The sequence below is a fragment of the Sceloporus occidentalis genome, unplaced genomic scaffold, assembly GCF_023333645.1.
Source record: "Sceloporus occidentalis isolate IW3139 unplaced genomic scaffold, rSceOcc1.0.p SCAF_1, whole genome shotgun sequence".
Classification (NCBI taxonomy): domain Eukaryota; kingdom Metazoa; phylum Chordata; class Lepidosauria; order Squamata; family Phrynosomatidae; genus Sceloporus; species Sceloporus occidentalis.
Window position 1 is genome coordinate 81,248,596 of NW_028316981.1, and position 18,479 is coordinate 81,267,074.

The 18,479-nt window shown below is 41.8% G+C and overlaps 1 protein-coding gene across 1 annotated transcript in view; it reads right to left on the reverse strand.

Annotated features, from left to right (window-relative positions):
- Positions 1-15,750, reverse strand: part of CDHR2 (cadherin related family member 2) — a 44,097-nt gene extending 28,347 nt beyond the window's left edge. Inside the window, exons 1-9 of the mRNA XM_089527371.1 lie at positions 15,687-15,750; positions 12,067-12,131; positions 10,100-10,168; positions 7,824-7,963; positions 6,177-6,230; positions 5,394-5,483; positions 3,916-4,005; positions 2,466-2,591; positions 66-209 (exon numbers count right to left, since the gene is read on the reverse strand). Of these exons, the coding sequence (XP_089383497.1) occupies positions 66-209; positions 2,466-2,591; positions 3,916-4,005; positions 5,394-5,483; positions 6,177-6,230; positions 7,824-7,963; positions 10,100-10,168; positions 12,067-12,112 (759 nt within the window). The 5' untranslated portion in view covers positions 12,113-12,131; positions 15,687-15,750. The remainder of the gene's footprint in view (positions 1-65; positions 210-2,465; positions 2,592-3,915; positions 4,006-5,393; positions 5,484-6,176; positions 6,231-7,823; positions 7,964-10,099; positions 10,169-12,066; positions 12,132-15,686) is intronic.
- Positions 15,751-18,479: the final 2,729 nt, after the last annotated feature.

Genomic DNA, 18,479 nt, shown 5'->3' on the forward strand with positions numbered 1-18,479 from the left:
TTGCAGAAGCTCAAGATTTTTGTAATCTGTAGGTAAACTCAGAGAGAGCCAAATATATTCCTTACCAGTGAGCAGTCCTCTGGTACTGAGCCTATATATGGCTCTCCCAAGAACTGAGGGTCCAGGTCAGCCACATCAACAACTGTCACAGACAGATAGGCTGTGTTGTTCTGATAGATAAATGTACCATTCAGTAATCCCCCACCATCCTGTAGATTTAAAACAAACAAACATGAGCTTCTTGCCACTCTTCACCTTTCCCAGGACGGCAAGTTACAGGGATCTGAGGGACAGTTTTCATCCCCCCCCCCCCAGGCCATGTCATGGGTAGACCCACCTCCAGAAACCAAAACCAGAAGTCCATTCCAGTTTCATACTAGTGTCCCCTTGGTGTGTGTGTGTGGAAAAAGGCATAGGAGGCCTTCCTTATTTTGAAGGAGGTTGTTGATCCTGGAGGCTTCCAAAAGTTGCAAATCTTACATATGTGGGTGTGGGTGTGGGTGTGAAAAAAGAGAGAGAGAGATGGACAGTAAGGAACATAGAGAACAGATAGGGGCCCAAGCTGACTGTGTGAAACATGTTGCCTACCTGACCTACACAATAAAAATACCCGCTCCATTGAAATATTGTGATAATAAGCACCTAAATCTGATGTATCTCAACAGTGCCATGTAGAGTGTTTGGGATTTCACATTCCTGAGAGGAAGCCTAAATAAGCATATATCCTGGTTTTTGTCTGTAAATAAACAAACAAAAATTAAACAGGAGGTAGACCTGGCTTCTAAATAATTTTCCAGGTAGCTGGTAGGATCATTGACACCAGGAAAGGGGCATATTGCACCTCTAGACAAAAAAAAATGGTCTGCCTTTGGCTAGAGATTGGTTTTTGCTGGCCTTAGCCGCCTACAAACATGTGCAGGTTCATCCACAGTTTATTTCTTGGAACCACCTAAATCAAGAGTCTAAATATGTTCCCTCTCAGACCTCTGCACAAATTCACCAGTTAAATTTTAATTGAAATTCTGTGTATATATTGGTGCCGTCTCTTGATTTCCTTATTCTCCCCCTTTTAAAAAAAACATTTTTCTTTATTTTTAAAATATATACCTGTCTTTGTTTTAAAAGGAGATTTCCAATGAAAATTGTCCCATATGTAGGAACTATATTCTTGCTAACCTCCTCATTGAGTTCTTGGGTATTTTTATAAGCTTTTATTGAGTTCTGTCTTATATAAGCTTTGGAAAATGTATAACTAATGCCTTTTTTCCTTTGCTTTTTTTCTAGAAATGAGTAAAGGGAGGGAACTTCAGCAACAGGATTCAGTAAAGTCCTAAATTCAATTGCTAGTCTCTGCTAGAGAGGTTCCATTTAATCAACTGCTGAATGGTAAGATAAAATGTATATAAATCCCATTGAGTCTGTGGATCAGCGCTAGCTGCCAGTAGCAAATGGATTTAGCCCCAATTTGCCTTCTGCAGTTGAATAGTCTAGAATATTATGACCAAGATCAGCCTGTGATGTCATTCATTCCCTTTAGGAGAATCATAAATAAATAAATAAATAAATAAATAAATAAATAAATAAATAAATAAAGTTTGCCAGTTTGTCCCACCCCCATCCATACCAGGGACAATTTGCCCAACCCCTAGAGAGCCCTCTGTATAGAATATTGTCCACACATTAAAGATAAAATTCCTCCTGGCAGGCAACCACTTTCTTTTGACTTTTAGAAATAAAATTGTTAGTTGTGTTAAATGCAAATACTGCATATGAATCATCTAATGCAACTAAAAAGGTAGAAAACCAAAAGGCAAGGGCATGAAAGCACTGCTAAAAATAGCTACTGATGTACTACTTACAATGTAAATCTTATTCCTTGAAAAGACAATTTGGTTAATTCAGTGCTTGAATTATGAGAGAGATGGTAAGGAAGCCATTGATGAAATACATAAGTCTCAACCCTAGCTTCCTCCAACTCCAGCCAAATCATATCCCAATAGTTTTCAAAAACACTACTTAAGGGGGCCATCAGAAAAAGTAAGGGTGGACCAGAAGCCCTTTTGCCCCCACGTAATTTGAAGAGTTGTTCAATGGATGCCACTAGAGGCCACTGTCCTGCCCATAGTAGCTAGCACTCTCTCTTGTTCTGGACATACAGTGGGCCCTTGGCATCCCCTGAGGTTTAGTTCCAGGACCTCACCCCCATGGATACCAAAATCCATTTATGCTCAAGTCTCATTATATGACATAGGAAAATTGTGACTCTTATATAAAGTGGCAAAATCAAAGTTTGCTTTCTTTGAATATCTATAATATTAAATATATATGATATATATAATATTTTCAAGCTGTGGATGATTGACTCCGTGGATACAGAAGGACAACTGTACTGCAAATACTGGAATAATTTATCTTCCCCTCTCTCTGAATCTTTTATTTTGTGCTTGTTACTGGCTGAGCCTCACCGTGGCTAGGATCTTAATCCGGTAAAAGGTGCTCTTGTTATTGTAGCTGAGAGAACCATTCAACACCACAGTGCCATTGTAGAGGATGCTGAAGAGCTGGTGATTTTCCACATTGTTTGGATTGACCTGTAGATGATACAGAAGAAGTAAATGTGACAGAACACAATGAACAAACACTGTCTCGTGAAAGAGTTTATTTAGCAAAGTCCTACAGATGTTCTAGGCTTGCTGGTGAAAAATAATAACAATGCTCATTGATTTATCAGATATATTAATCCCCAATTAAAATACCTCTTCTGATATCTGGGCAGGCTAAGACACTTTCCAGATCAGAAATCCTCAACCTTTTTAGACCATTGAGTACATCTGGAATTTTGAGAGAATGCTCAGAATGGTTGCATATGACAGACATTCACAATATGACTATCTTGATAGGCACAAAGCACCTATTTCCCTAGGGCAAACTTGTGAGTCTGGGGCTGCTGCCACACTGCAGTATTTATGCAGACTGACATCATGGCTATGGAATCATGGGATTTCTAGTTTCTTGTGGCACCTGAGCTCTCTGACAGAGAAGGCTAAATATCTCACAGAAATACAACTCCCAGAATTCCATAGCATTCAGCCATTACAGTTAAAGAGCTGTCAAACTGCATTAATTCTGCAATGTAGATGCAGCCCCTGAGAAAAGTAATCTGCCCAAAAATGAAAGTATGAGGCAGATTTGATCTAACATCCCAAACTCTTTTGGGGCCATAGTGTTTCAACAGTGACTTCACTAAAGACAAACAGCCAAGTATCAAAGATAAGTAATCTGACTAAAAAACTGGAACCAGTGTTTAAATGAAATCTGAGCCCAAATGCTAAATCACATATTTGCCACCACATTTCATGACAAAATATGTGTTTCACAGAAGGCTATCTGGTGAAGAAGAGCAGAGAAACCACACACAGAGAGAAAACACATATCACACCATTGTACACAAACAGCCTAGCTAATACCCACACAGTTACATGTGGCCACACACAAATACCCCAGAGAAAGCAAACATATGATACAGGAAAAACACTCTATTCACTCCTTCCCATCCACTCCCTTGGCCTTTCCGAATGTTCCCCTTCTCCATACATTTTTCTTTATTAGGAGGAGATGCTGGGCACACTATATTAATTTATCAAAATTTATTAAAATACTTAATATCCTTCCTCATATTTGAAGATCTCAGAATGAAGTGCTGGGCTCCACCCTGCCACTGTTTTCCCCCCTAAATATTTCTCCATGGACCATGTGGAGCACAAAGGCATTATTGGAAACCAAGATGGCACCTGAGAGGCAAGAAGCCTAGACAGTGTCATGGGATTCACGGGTGCTACACTGGAGACTTCTGCGCCAGTGCATTTGCCATAAAGCAGCTGTTACTTACTGCTCACTCTACCATGCAACACTCACTTCTTCAATGGAATAGTATACCCGGCCGGCATTTGCACTGTCATCATCCACTGCCAGAACTCTAAAGATTGGGGAGCCAACTGGTGTATTCTGAAACACAGAGGAGAGGTCAAACCAGTTTTGAGAACAGTTGAGTGAGTGGAGGGAGATAATAGGAGCCATCACCCTGAAAGCAGATCCACTAAGTTCAGCAACTTGTCATTGCTATGTGACTTGAAACTGACACTGATTTATGGCAACATATCATGGGTTTTCCTTAGTAGGAATTATTAATAGGTTTGCCATTGCTTTCCTCTTAGACTTTTGAGAGAGATGACTTGCCCAATGGGTTTTCACAGCTGAGCAAAGATTTGAAACCTGATCTTCTGGAGGCCTAGTCCAACACTCAGACTACTACATCATTTTTAAACAATTGGACTGGGACATTGGAGATATTTGTTCTTACTCTCAAGATCCAGTGGAGGAGAGCCACGCATGCTGCCTTGAGTCCATTAGGAAAGCTGGACCTGCTACTTGGTGTCTGCTCCATGCACTAGTACATTGCACGAGTAGGTTGAAAGAGCTATCATGGTGCTGCTAATATTTATACCTGTACTTATTGACCACCACCACAATCCCATCAATTCTCTAGGGAGTTGAGGCAGCTAAATTCCAGCATGGCACTGTGCATTTAACATACCATACAGTTAGACCCTAAAACAACCTAACTGCGCTACTGAGAACACACTATGAGATTCTTGCAGATCACGAGTTGTTACTGCTTCAGTTTAGATGTTTCTAGATCTTTCCTTGCTTATACAGGTAGTAGTAATTTCTGATTTCTATTGGGAAGGGATAACTCATAAGAATGCAGCCTCCTTCCTTCATTTCTTATTCCCAACAGCCAAAGAAATGCTGTGGTAAAATACCAAACAGTGGGATTATACATTGTTGCTGCTAACCAAATTTGGTAGGAAGCAGAGCTTCTCAGTATCAACATGCAGGACAGGGTTGTCACACCTACAATACTTTATGTATTGGTTGTAAGATCACAGAGAATGGACCAATCCACCCAGAAAGCTCACATTCCTTAAATAAGAAAAAGGAGTGCTTCCATTTAAAAAAAAAAGTGCTGGAATACCAAGGTCCACCAAGAGAAGCCACATACAAAATGGTAGTTCTGGGAACATAACCAATTATGTACCAAAACCATGATCCAGAGCATGGCAGAATTTGCACACACAAAAACAAGTATGTGTGCAACTTATTAAAGAAAAGACCTCTAAAAATGTCTATTCCTAAATATTTGGAAGTTGGAGAGCCTTCCTGATCAACTGCAAATAATCTAGACATCAATCAGTATATCCCACTCCTCTTTCTGCCTATCCCTGCCTTAACCTATAGCATGGCTGGGATGTTCACATGGAGAAGATACAGTGTTGTGAAGAAGAGAAGTCTGTAGAACAACTCTTGGAATGAAATCAGGTGGGCTCAGATACCTCAGGGACATCTGTGAAATAGGGTTCATCCTGGAAGATTGGCTTGTTGTCATTCCGGTCTGTAACAATGATGGTGAGTTTTTTATAAACCTGTTGAGGAAAGAGAATACTGATGTCAGCGACTAGGCAGATGGGCTCTAGCATCCCAGACAGGGACGTAGCCAAGGGGGGGGGGTTATTGGGGTCAGGACCCCCCCCCCATTATAAAAATGAATGGTGTGTGCTGCTGCGCCGCCGCACCCAAGCCCCATTATAATGGTGGCACTTAGTCTGGACCCCCCCTTCCTAAAATCCTAGCTACGTCCCTGTCCCAGAGTTGCACCAAAGAACTGAGGAAGGCTAAGTTAAAGGAACATGGGAGCCAGATACAAAGGACAGAGCATCTCTATTTTTAAGAGTTGTGTAAAAAGAAAAAAAATCAGCTTGTACTGATTTGGAGGGCTGGGATAATGGAGGGCTGAGGAAAACAGCAAGAACACAAATCCCCTCAGCAAAACAACAGCTGAAGGCACAGGAGTTCTATCTACTTTTGCATCTGGTTACCCTATGTAAGGCTACACACTGAGTCTGCCCTGATTTCCAGAACATGAGTTGAGCCATCAGTTGGGTTTAGCAAGGGAGTGATTTGGTCAATCTTGGCTTAATCCAGCTACAGCTACATCTAATTGAAAACTGGAGAGGCTGCTTATCCCTTCTTACTTGAGAGGCGATGGGAGAACTCTGCCCCATGTATATCACCACCACCATCATCTCCCCCCCCCCCCAGAAGGTTTCCTGACTTACCATTACATTCTTATTGTCTGTCACTCCAGCATCCACAAGAAAAGTTTTTGTTTCCTGGAAGAAAAAATGCAAATCAGAAGCATTTTGATGAAGTGTCGTGACAACACCTTTCCTCCTATCAATATACCTCTTCCTCATAACCAGATTGGCTTGAGATCTCTCTCTCTCTCTCTCTCTCTCTCTCTCTCTCTCTCTCTTTTTTTTTTTTTTTAACAAATCTAAAAGAAACAGGGAATTCTTATCTATTGATTGCCTCAGATTTGTCCATTTCCTATCCTGTTGGGGGATCAACTAAACTAATTGTGTCACTGATCAAATGATTTGCCTTAACTCTTGGGCCTGATTATAATTTAAGTAACATCCAGTATCAACTCAGACCTGCTTGTATGTCACTCTATGGCGGGTTACAAACCGCCATAAAATACGTATTGACTACGTATTAGGGTTAGGAAGGGGCAGTGCTTCCACACACCCCTAACCCTAGTACGTAGTCAATACGTATAATATGGCGGCAGCCATTCCACACGGCCACCGCCATATTGACGTAGCAGACACTGTGCGTCTGCACGTCGCACAGGGCTTATGACGTCACGAGTGCGCCATTGGCGCCTCACGGTGTCATAACCGCGCCACAGGAAGAAGCTCCATTTTGGAGCTTCTTTTTTGCTCCGCGAGGGAGTTGCGCGGAGTTCCAATATGTCTCATACAGACTTTCCCTAGGAATCCTCATGTCCATTTACAGACCATGGCAATAAGTGGTTACAAATAATTACTTGTAATTAATTCCTTTCTCCAAAAATTAGACTATAACTAAGTAACACTGTATTTAAAGTTTTCTTTTTCAAGTAAAAGGGTAACTTTTTAGTTACTCTAATAGCTATAGGGGAAGAGGAATGCTATGATTCAACTGTTGGCTCGTGTTGCATGTCATGCTGCTGCCTCCTGCTTTGTTGTGCTTTTTGAGGAGACAATGAGGTGAACAAAAGGAAAGTTTTGTTTTGTATCAGACACCAACAGTGTGTAGTATTTAGAGAGTTTTTTTAAAAAAAAAAATAACTAAAAGAAACATGAAAGCAAAACTACTTTTTCAAACACTGCAGTTAATGATGGTAACTAACTTTTATGGTAACAATATCAAGGCTCTTCTTATTTTAAGCTGCAGCTGTCACTGATTACTTAAAAAAGCTTTCTCAGCTCTTTCCAGGCTGCATCTACACTGTAGAAATAATACAGTTTGATAACATGCTACCTGTCATGGTTCAGTGCCATGGAATCTTGGGATCTGTAGGCACCAGAACTCTCTGACAGGGGAGGCTAAATATCTCACAAAACTACAAATCCCAGGATTCCATAGCATTAAGCAGTTAAAGTGGTGTTAAACTGCACTACTTCTGTAGTGCAGATGCAGCCCACTCCTACCTATTGGCAGGATTCAGAAAGTATAGAAACAGTCATGCAAAGAATGTTTGAGTGATACCAATATTAGAAAAAGGAACAGGAGTTTCAACACATCATGCTTTATCTTGACTACACTGATACAACAAATGCACCAAATACAAAAGCTCTGTTATAAACTGTTCAGATGGAAGAAAGCTTGCTGTTTTGCCCATGCTTGATAAATTCCTTCATCATCCTTATCATCCTTACCTCATAATCCAGTTTTCGATTCAATGTCACATTGCCTGTTCTGTGGTCAACAGCAAAGTAGTAGGCATTGTCTCCCTCTATGGTATAGTACAGCTCATCATGATCAGCATCCACAGCCACGAGCTTAAAAACCCAGGCTCCTACAATAAGAAAGCAGGGAGGAGAAGAGGGATTAATGAGGCTAAGGGGGCATTAACATTCTTTTTTGTTTGTTTGTTCTGAGGAGATGCAGATTGCCACACTGATGCATATCAATTTTGTTTTGGGTTCTCGTAATTGTAACACCTTTGTTAGGAGTTTATCGAGATACTATGTAACTTTAAGAAAGCAGATCATATCACATTTTTCTGTCACCAGGGAGTATGCAGCCTGTTTGTAAGCTGAGCTTCTGCCACATCTTTCCAAGATGCAAGAAGAGCCCAGAGAAGCCCAGGTTGCAAATGGGCTGCTTATTCCCCGGCAACAGGGTAATGCAATAAGATCTACTTTTTTAAAGTTACAACCCACATCTATCATGAGAGCAAAGCCAATGTGATAAACTCCTTATTCATACATGCCATCGTTTTGGGATAAAATGAAGCCGCCTCCATTCCCTTGAACAATACAGTAATTCAAATCAATTTGAAAGCTTATTCACACTGCCAAAGATCCAGATCGATGCAGATCTTTCAGAAAAACATGGAGAAAAAACTGGTATCGAATATCCCAGGTTAAGTGGGAGTTTTGCCAGCTCCCCCCAAAGTGAGTCGAGTGCATTCTGGATCTGTTTGAACAACAAGTATTCAACCCAGATTCATCCCAGATTATTTTTAAAGTGTGAATGGGGCCAGGTAATAATGTTCAATCATCCTTATGATAGCCACCTTTTCTCTCTGACACAAAGGTTTGGCCCTACCACACAAAGATGGCCCTACCAATCATGTCCCACCAATTTTTTTATTTTGGATTTGGAAAATGTATGATTTAATAGAAATGGACAAGTTAATTCACTTAATTAAATTTAATTCTCCAGGAAAATTTGAAGATGAAGGGAATCTGGTGATGAAATCTTTTGATAAGATTCAAAGTCAAAACCTCTACCAATAAATAAATAAGGGGGAAAATGATAAAATTCCTTTCTTGATAATAAAAATCTAGGATAAAATAAGTTTACTCTGTATGCTTATTGGAAATATCAAAATTGTTTATTTATGTTTTAAGCTTTGTCTTATGGTAAAGTTAAATAGTCAAAAGTTTAGAAATCAAAGTGTCTGTGAAATTAATTACCTGAACACTAGATAGAAAATTTTATTAATTAATTTTCCAACTTTTCTTTCACCACTTCCTGTATTGAAATAAATATAATGTGATAAGTTCTACAGGATTCTATAAAATTTATGTATAAATAAGGAGTTAAAACTGATAAGGAAGGATATCTCCAGGACACCAGGTTTTGGAAGTCTTTATTTTAAATTTTCTGTAGTGGTGCAGTTTGTATGATGTATGGTTTATCGTTCTATATATTGTAAACTGTAAACTGTATTTTATTTATTGCATGCTGTGTATGCTGAGAAATGTGTAATGTTTTCTTTGTTTGTTTGCTATGTTTTCTAATAAAGACTTTTTTAAAAAAACCAAGATGGCCCTACCATTGGGTAATGTGAGGCAAATGTCTCAGGCAGTGGATTTTGGTTGATCTCAAAGAGCCACAAATAACTATTCGTTATGATTGGATCTTTATTGCCAGGAAAGGGAGAGATACTTTGCAATGTTCTGTCTTGGGTACAAAAATAACTTCACTGGCAATTTGCCTTTTGGAGCAATCTGTGTGATTTTCTGTTTGTCTCAGGCAGCAAATGTCTTGGCTGAACCCTGATGACATGCCATTCCTATCAGGTCATACCTCACCTAGGGGAAACAGTCTCAAAACACTTCTAGGTTCCTTCATCTCCCTGCTCATCCTAGCCCTTTCCTTGGCCTCAGTATGAATTTTAAAAATATGATCTGTAAATCTCTCTCTCCCTCTCTCTGTTCCCATAGGAACATGCAAGCGAAGGGCATATACATAAACTTCTCAGAGTCTTGTGCAAGCTAATGGTCCTCATACATGAGGAATTACATGTTACATCATTCCCAAACTGCACACTGCCTGGGGATACTGGCAGTAATGTAGTAGTGCTGCATCTCTTGGTTGCCAGTTTAGGGAAGGCTGTCCAGATGCTGTTCCAGAAATGCATGGCAACTTTTTTTGGCCTTTTTCTCTTGTATTCTGAGTCAACACTCCTTCCTTCACTCACTCAAGGGCATGTCCTCCGGCAGGGTGAAGGAGCTGTTCATGTCAAACCGTGGTGCTGTATTCCCTGATGCTGCAAAGAAAACAGTTGGGTGGGATTATTATTTCTCCAAGGAGCCAAAGGGCATGTCTACACAGGTCAATTACACTAGTTTTCCTTTGCCCTCATCACAACACAGGGCCAAATCCCTGATTCAAGCGCAAACAGTCTTCACCAGGGAAGGTCAGTTCTGCAATGAATCAGCCCCATCCCTCTCTAAATTGGATTACAGAAATTCACCTTTTGCTCTAGATTTTGCAGGAAAGTCCAAAGCACTCCAAAGTGATGCCAGGTGGTTGTTTACACATGGATCCCACTGTGCTCTCCCCCACCACCACTGCTGGCATGAGTCCCTCTCTCTGAGGTCACAATGAGGCACCCAGACACGTGATCCATGCTGGGTGCCTCATTTCTGACCCTCAGAGGCAGCAAATCACAGAGGTGGCTGGCAGTGTGCTGTGTGTATAGACAGCCACCCGAGTGCAGAGGTAATGGGAGTAATCCAGGGCAGCTCCAGGGCCAGAATACTCCAGGAGCAGCCCAGAGTATTATGACTGGTGTAGACAAGCTCAAAAATAACTCCACATTCCTCAGTTCCCCATCTTCTGCTTTCTGTATTGTTCCCATGACAACTTCAGGGAGTTGGACTAGATGGCCCTTGTGGTCTCTTCCAGCTCTATGATTCTATGGTCCAAAACACACTGTAGAAATAATCCAGTTTCAGACCATTTTAACTGCCCTTGCTTAGTGCAAGGAAATCCTGGGAATTGTAGTTTAATGTGGCATGAGAGATCACTGACAGAGAAGGCCAAATGTTTCACAAAACTACAGTTCCCAGAATTCGCTAGCATTGAGCCAGGGCAGTTAAAGAGGTTTCAAACTGGATTATTTTTGCAGTGTGTTTTGGACCTATGATTCTCTGTAGGCTACAGCCTACCATCATAGTCATTAGCTCTACATTATGAAGTAACTAGTAGTGCACAACAAGGGCGGGTTATAGACCGCCGCTTTGAGGCGGTCTGCAGCCGCTGCCGTTTGCTCCGTAAGGGAGCCGTTGCAGCCACACCACGCGGCTCCCTTGCGGAGCAAAAAAGAAGCTCCAAAATGGAGCTTCTTTCTGCGGCGCCCTAATGACGTCGCGAGGCGCCGCTGGCGCACTCGCGACATCATTAGCACCGCAACACGTTCGGACGCGCAGCGTCCGATACGTAAAGATGGCGCCGGCCGTGTGGAACAGCCGGCGCCATATTGTACGGACAGAGTCTGTATTAGAGCCAGGGGCGTCTAGAAGAGACGCCCCTTTTTTAAAATGGGACGTCCCGAGGACGTCCCAAGTGCCGGTCTGTAACCGGCCAATGTTGCTCTAGTCTCAGCTAGCAAAGTATTTCAAAATATGCAGTCTTGTTCTTTTAGGGTTGTTGTTCCTATCTATTCCAGACTTGAGACTTTTACAGTCATGCAGTTTCCTGGGCTACAAAGCAGAGTTCAGTTCTCTGCGACAGCTTCCTGGGCTGCAAAGTAGAGCCCCCTGGACTTTAAAAAGCCTCTTTTCTCAGATCACAGATTGGAGATAAAAGACTATGGTTCAAAACACATGCAGATAATCCAGTTTGGGACCGCTTTAACTGCCCTGGCTCAGTACTAGGTTCTGGGAACTATAGTTTTGTGAGACATTTAACTTTCTCTGTCAGAGAGCTCTGATTCCAGAATAAACTACAATTCGCAGAATTCCCTAGAACTGAACCAGGGCAGTTAAAGCGATCGCAAACTGGATTATTTCTACAGTGTGTTTTGGACCTATGTTTGCAGGATACATGGGAAATCAACATGGCCACATTTTGACCCCTGGGCTGGAGATGCCTTATCTCTGCTGTACGGTTCTCCACACAAATGGCTTAAAAAAAATTAGTCTTCATCATGGAAATTCTTACCTTCTGCCAGGAATATGCAGAGAAGTGTCCCTGTGAGCCAAAGCATCCTGCTAAGGCCAAAGCACCTATGTACGATATATAGAAGAAAGAAGAGTCAGGAATCTGCCAAGATATCCTTGCCCTCCCACCCACTCATTGAGCATTTTGGGATATTGCCCATCATGAAATCCTAGATCACAGAAATATTCTTCCATTTTAACTGCCATGGCTTCATCCTATGGAGTCCTGGGATTTGCAGTTTAGAGAGTGGTATTTAGAATACTCAGCCAGAAAGTACTAATGCTTCTCAAAACTGCAAATTCCAGGATTACATAGGAGGGAGCCATCATTGGACTATAATGGCATAGAGTGAAATGACCCATGGCTATAGAGATGGGCTTCCCTTGGGAAGCATCAGGTATGTTCAGTATAAATATCCTTTGTGGGGAAAAGACACTCCCATTGAGATGAGAGGGAGCAACACTGTGGAAGTATGATATTTTATGGACTTGTTTATATTCCTGCCAAGCCTGAAAAACTTTGTTCTGAGGGTGGTGACTAGATACAGGCTATATTACCATTAAGAGGCAATAAACCCTCTGCTGTCTATCATTGTTTTATCATGTAATAATAGGTGGGTGGCGGTCCATCCGTACCCCATGGTTTCAGTTTCCTCTTATCAATTTAAATAGCACACCCAGGGCACAATAAGGATAGACTTAACAGAAGAAGAAGAGGCCAATGTACAGGCCTAAATAAACAGATGCCATGGAGATGGCCAGGCATCAGATATTGATGCATAATAGCAAAACAAATGAACAAACAAACCATGAAGGATTTTGCTGCTTTAAACTCATTTTTAAGAATATCTTACATCAAATGAAAATTTCACAGAATTTTTAATAGCATTTGCCAGGTGCCTTATTTGTATTCATCAGCCTCAACAGCAGAAACTGGGGGCATGTCTGTACAGGCCAATTACACTGCCCCCCCCCCCCTGCGCCTTCACTATGATCTGTCCACATGAGGCTGGGCCCAAACTCAGATTTAAGTGTCTACTGTCTTCATGAGGGAAGGCCAGTTTTGCACTGACTCTGCCCTATACCTGACTAAACCACTTTTGTAAAAACTCATATTTGGCTCCAGATTTTGCTGGAAAATTCAGGGCACTCCTGAGCAAGGCCAGGCAGCTATTAACACATGTATTCCACTGTGCCACCTTGCACTGCACTGGCACTGCTGGTATGAGTTGCTCCCTCTGAGGTCACAATGAGTTATCAACACTAGGTGCATCATTTCTAGCTTCAGAGGGAGGATTCACACCTTTGGCAGTGGTGCCAGGTGGCACATTGGGACACGTGTAGACAGCCGCCCAGCATTAGTCCAGAATGCAGAGATAATGAAGGGAATTTGGGGCAACTCTGGGGCTAGAATACTCTGGGAGGAGCATGGAGTATTCTGGCAAGTGTGGATGAGCCCTAAGAGCAAAGTTATATTTGTTACTAAGCAACTGGGCAAGTCACTAACTGAGCAATTTCATACATTCAGAAATAATGGAGCTTGAGACTATTCTCTTATTAAGTTAAAATTTAGTAGATGGGTCCAGAATAACTTTGAAGGGATATCAAGATTTGGAGTGTGCAGCAAATATACCTTGAGATTTTGGGAGCTATAAGGTCCCAAGATGGCTGCCAAACCACCAATTAATAGTCAGCACAGCCAAAGTTAGTATACCACTCTTTTTAAGCCATGCCTGGTGCACGGTAGCTCTTATTTATTGTTTCATGGCAGCCCAAGACCCTTTGCAGCCTGAGATGAAGGACAAAACAGCAACCCCTCCTGTTTCAAATAAAATAGATAACTGGACTGGCAATTTAATTTTTCTTCAAAAGTGACAATGAGCAGTGATTTCTACCACATCTGGAAGCAACAAGCAAGGGGTTTTTTGGGAGGCGAGAGGGTCAAGGCAGGCCAAATGGCATACATCTTTTTCCTCCAACATCTTGTTGCCTGAGGTGACTGCCTCACTTTGCCTGAAGAAGAAGAGCCCTCCCTCCAGTCCATCTGCCTTGGTCCAGGCCTCAGAGGGAGAGAAGAATGCTGGACCTGATCCCCCCCCTCACCATTCCCTTCTCCTTTTGTGTCGTGTCTTTTTAGATTGTAAGCCTGAGGGCAGGGAACCGTCTATTATCCCCTCTGTTGTAAGCCGCCCAGATTCCCAGTGATTGGGCGGCATATAAATAAATCCTATTATTATTATTATTATTACCACTCCTGAAGTTTCCTTTGTTGAAATTAGCCATTACCATTAGAGACAACACCAGTAGTGCCACTAGGGGGTGCAGGGAGTATACACTGCACCAGGTGACACACTAAGGAGGGGGTGACACCACTGTTCCTCAAACATATGCCTTTAGGCAGAAATGGACTGTGGCATTTGCTTGCATCCCTTTAAAATGTTGAAGTGATGGTGTGAGTGGGGTGAGGGTCAGTGTGAGGAGAAAGGAACGACCTAGGGTTTTTAAAATAAAATAAAAAACAAAATTTAAAAACAATATATTTTACAAAATTTTTACTTTAACCACATTACATTATGTATATGTAAATACATTTAGGCTGTGCATATGATATTGTAATTTAAAGGTATACTTTTAATTTTGCTAGTTGTTTATGTTACAGTTGTTACCATCACATTTGGTGACATAATGAGAATTATGATTTATGAGTAACATTAGTACAAAAAAACTGCTTAGGATTCTTATGTTGTGGTATGGGAGGAGGTCAATGGGGGGGATGACACCATGAGTTCCCGCAATGGGTGACACCAACCATAATGACGCCACTGACCAACACTATAGAATGGTGCTGTGGTTTGAGTGTTGGACTAGGATTCTGGAGACCAAGGTTTTAAACCCCTGCTAAACCACAAAAATCCACTAGGTAAGCTTGTGTAAGTCACATTCTCTCAGCCTAAGAGGAAAGCAATGTCAAGCCCCCTCTGAACAAATCTTGCCAAAAAAACCCCAAAAGGCAGTTGCCTAAGTCAGAGCCTAGTCAAAGACATAGACCAACAACATTTAGTTCCACAAACACCAACTCTTTGTTCCCAGTCTTATTTTTATGTATACCACAGTGTGCTCCAAGTCAAAAACACTGCAGTATATCATACAATGAAAAGTAGTGTTTACATAGCTTTGCAGAATCAGAAGCATCCCTTTTGTGCTAACCTATTACTACAAATCCATGACTTAATATCTGTAATAATTAGTGGTATATAGTATATAGGCTTGGGTGAAGGATGTATGAGCAAGATCTCTGTTATGCGTTATTTCTTTGTTTAAAAAGGTTTTGGAATAGGTTTCTTCATCTCATTAGGTCCTCATCTACCAGCACCGTGGACTTTGCTGGCTGAGGAGAATTGGATTGTAGTCCAGAAGCATCTGGAGAGCCACATATCCCACATCCCATGTTCTTCACATAATCAGTAAATTAAATTGATTCTGTGGCTGTAACAATTTATGTAAAAACAACTTTGAGACTTAATTGGTTCAGACACTGGTTTCATTCTGGTCAAAGTTAAAACCTGGCTCTTTTTCATCCAAGGTTTAGTGGCCCAGAGACTATGTCTTACTTCTTCTCACCTACTAGGTTGTGGGTTTCCATCTACTGCTTTTGTCCTGTTGAACTGTTTTTGGACCGTTTTCTTTGTTTTATTTATCTGTTTCCTACCCTAGGATTTCTGAATACAGGGAAAGATATAAGTAGTTGAACAAACAAATAAACTTTACAGGAAGTAGGGAAGACAATGAATTTCTATCCTAGGGCTGACAGAGTAAAAACTGTGAAGAGAACTCTTGTACCTTTAATGGCTGTATAGAACAGGAGATTTCAGAGGATATTACCTGTTTGCAGGGCAAGCAGCACCTGCTGAAATTCCCTTTTCTACACAACCACTGAAGGTGCAGGAGCCCTCTGCAGCCTTCAGACTGGCAAGCTTATTTATTGCACTGGCCAGATGCAAGCACTGATTTACATGGATTCCTGCAGTAATCTGGGGCATTTAAGATGTCCTGCTACAGCCTTTAAATTGTGAGAACCGAATAAATTTTCATGGGTTCCCTGGCTGTCCACTGGCCAAAAAGCACCTTGCTTCCTATTGTTGTTAGAGATCCTATCTATGATTCTATCCTGCATGGTGGGGGTTGGACTGGATGGCCCTTATGGTCTCCTCCAACTCTATGAGTTTATGATTCTATCCCTAATAAAGTCCCTCTCATCCCATGTCCCCCTGGTTATCACAGCACAACATAGATAGAGACTGCCAAGTTTACCCCTTACCTCGTCTCATACGGGATCATGGGATCACCACTTGAGTCTGTTATAGGCACAGGAGATCTGAGTGCTTCCCTCAGACTTTGGCTCCTGCTGTAAATTAGCTGATCAATTATTAACTGAAATTAGTGGATGACGACTTCAGCCCAACTTCCTTGAATAGGAGTCTTCCTCTTTTTCATTTTCCTCCCTGCGGCTACTTGGGTATCTGTCAGTTCCAAAACATGCCCATGCTGTCATTCTGCCCAGGTGTTCTGGAAGGGACTCTCCAAACCACTGGCGCCACTTTTTTTTTGCCTCCATTCCTAACACCTTTTCACATCTCAGGTCCTTCTCAGTTCCATGTCTCATCTTAGGCACTGGTCCAGTTGTCAGCTTGTGGACCTGTGGCCACCTCTGCCTATATGACAATGACTCATCAATGGTTGAAGTATTTTATTATGCTAGATGTTTTGGTAATTTTAAGTCTGTTTAAAAGGGAATCAGAGCAGATCTACTGATTGCCTTCTCAAACCATCTGTCTGGGGATGAAGGGATTTGTAGCACAATAGGCACAGCATTTTGGAGAATAAACTGGAATCAACCATACAGAATTATAAATTGCCTCCTCTATGAAAACACCCATGTATAAGGCAGGATTTTCTTCAGAGATGTGCCTTTTCCATATGTTTGTTTATTTTATTTATATGCTGCCTTTCTCCCAGAGTAGACTCAAGGTGGTTACTAGACATATTAAATTATAAATGTTTACAATAAATTTTAAAATTACCTCATAAAACACATTAAAAACAACCAAAAGTTTAAAAGATAAATAAAACATCTCTAATAAAAAGCCCTCTATTTATACATTAAAAGCCTATTTAAAAAGAAATGTCTTTGTCTGCTGGTGGAAGGAGAGCAGAGAGAGGGCCAAGCCCAGCCTCCTGTGGGAGGGAGTTCCAGAGGGTGGGAGCAGCCACCAAAAAGGTTCTCTCCTGAGTCCTCACCAGATAGGCCTCTGATGGTGGCAGGACTGAGAGAAAGCCTTCCCCTGAAGATTTTAGAGCTCCAGGCTGCCAGATTCCCACCTCAGACTGGAAATTGTTCTGATTTGGAAAGCACATTCCTGATTAATCCTTTGCCATCCTGTTCATCCAGTTTATTTTAAAATGTCCCACTTTCTCTCTCATCCTCACACTTCTCTCCTTTGTCATCAGCTTACTCCCATTGCTGCAAAGTCAAGTTTAAAGTGCAAACGTAGTGTGCAATCAGTTAACTCAGCAGATATGAGAAGAAGGGAATCCCACCCTTCTCAGTAGGCTCAGGCAAAGGCAAACTGCTGCAACCTATCCTAGCTTGTGTCTTCTTTGTCATCAATAACGTTTGCTGCCTTGACCATGCTCTGATGTTGCTCGGACACTTGTGTCCTGTTTTCATCTGTGAAATGTTGGAAGGCATGCTTTCCCCCCTGGGCTGCATTTCTTTCCCTCCTATTGCTCTTCTCCTGCCCTTCCATGTTTTGACTTCAGACCTCCCAGACAAGGGAAGTGAGGAAAACCCCAAAGTGGTAATTTAAATTCAGGGTGGGAATCTGGCAACCCTTCAGATATTGTTGGACTATATCTTCTATCTCCCCTTTGTTAACACAGTCAATTGTGAAATGAGATTAAAGTTGTGGCCCAACAATATCTGTAGGACAGCATCTTCTCCCACCCTGCTTTAAACCCTGTAACATTTTTGATCACTGCAGAAGGGAGTTGTGCCATATACTGGTACTGTCTTGGTTTACTACCTGGTTTGATCCTATGTGCCTTTCCACAGCTACTTGATAGAAATTCAAAAGAGACCCCTCTCTGTTTGGTTGCATCTCCATAAAGAGAAACATTGCACCTGCTGAATTTCTGCCTGCCTAGTAACTGTTCTGGGCTGAACAAGGTGACACAGCCTTAACCATGAGACAGGCAGGAGGAAAAGCTTCTGTCTTACCCCAGGCTCCCATGCTTGATCCTCCTCCCTCATGGTCCCTTTCCCGTTCAGGCCTTGTTTTTTGGGAAATCTGATAAGGCCAGGGAGACCTGCCTGTACCCTGGCAGGGTGGATGAGGCCTTTTCCTCGTGCCGTTG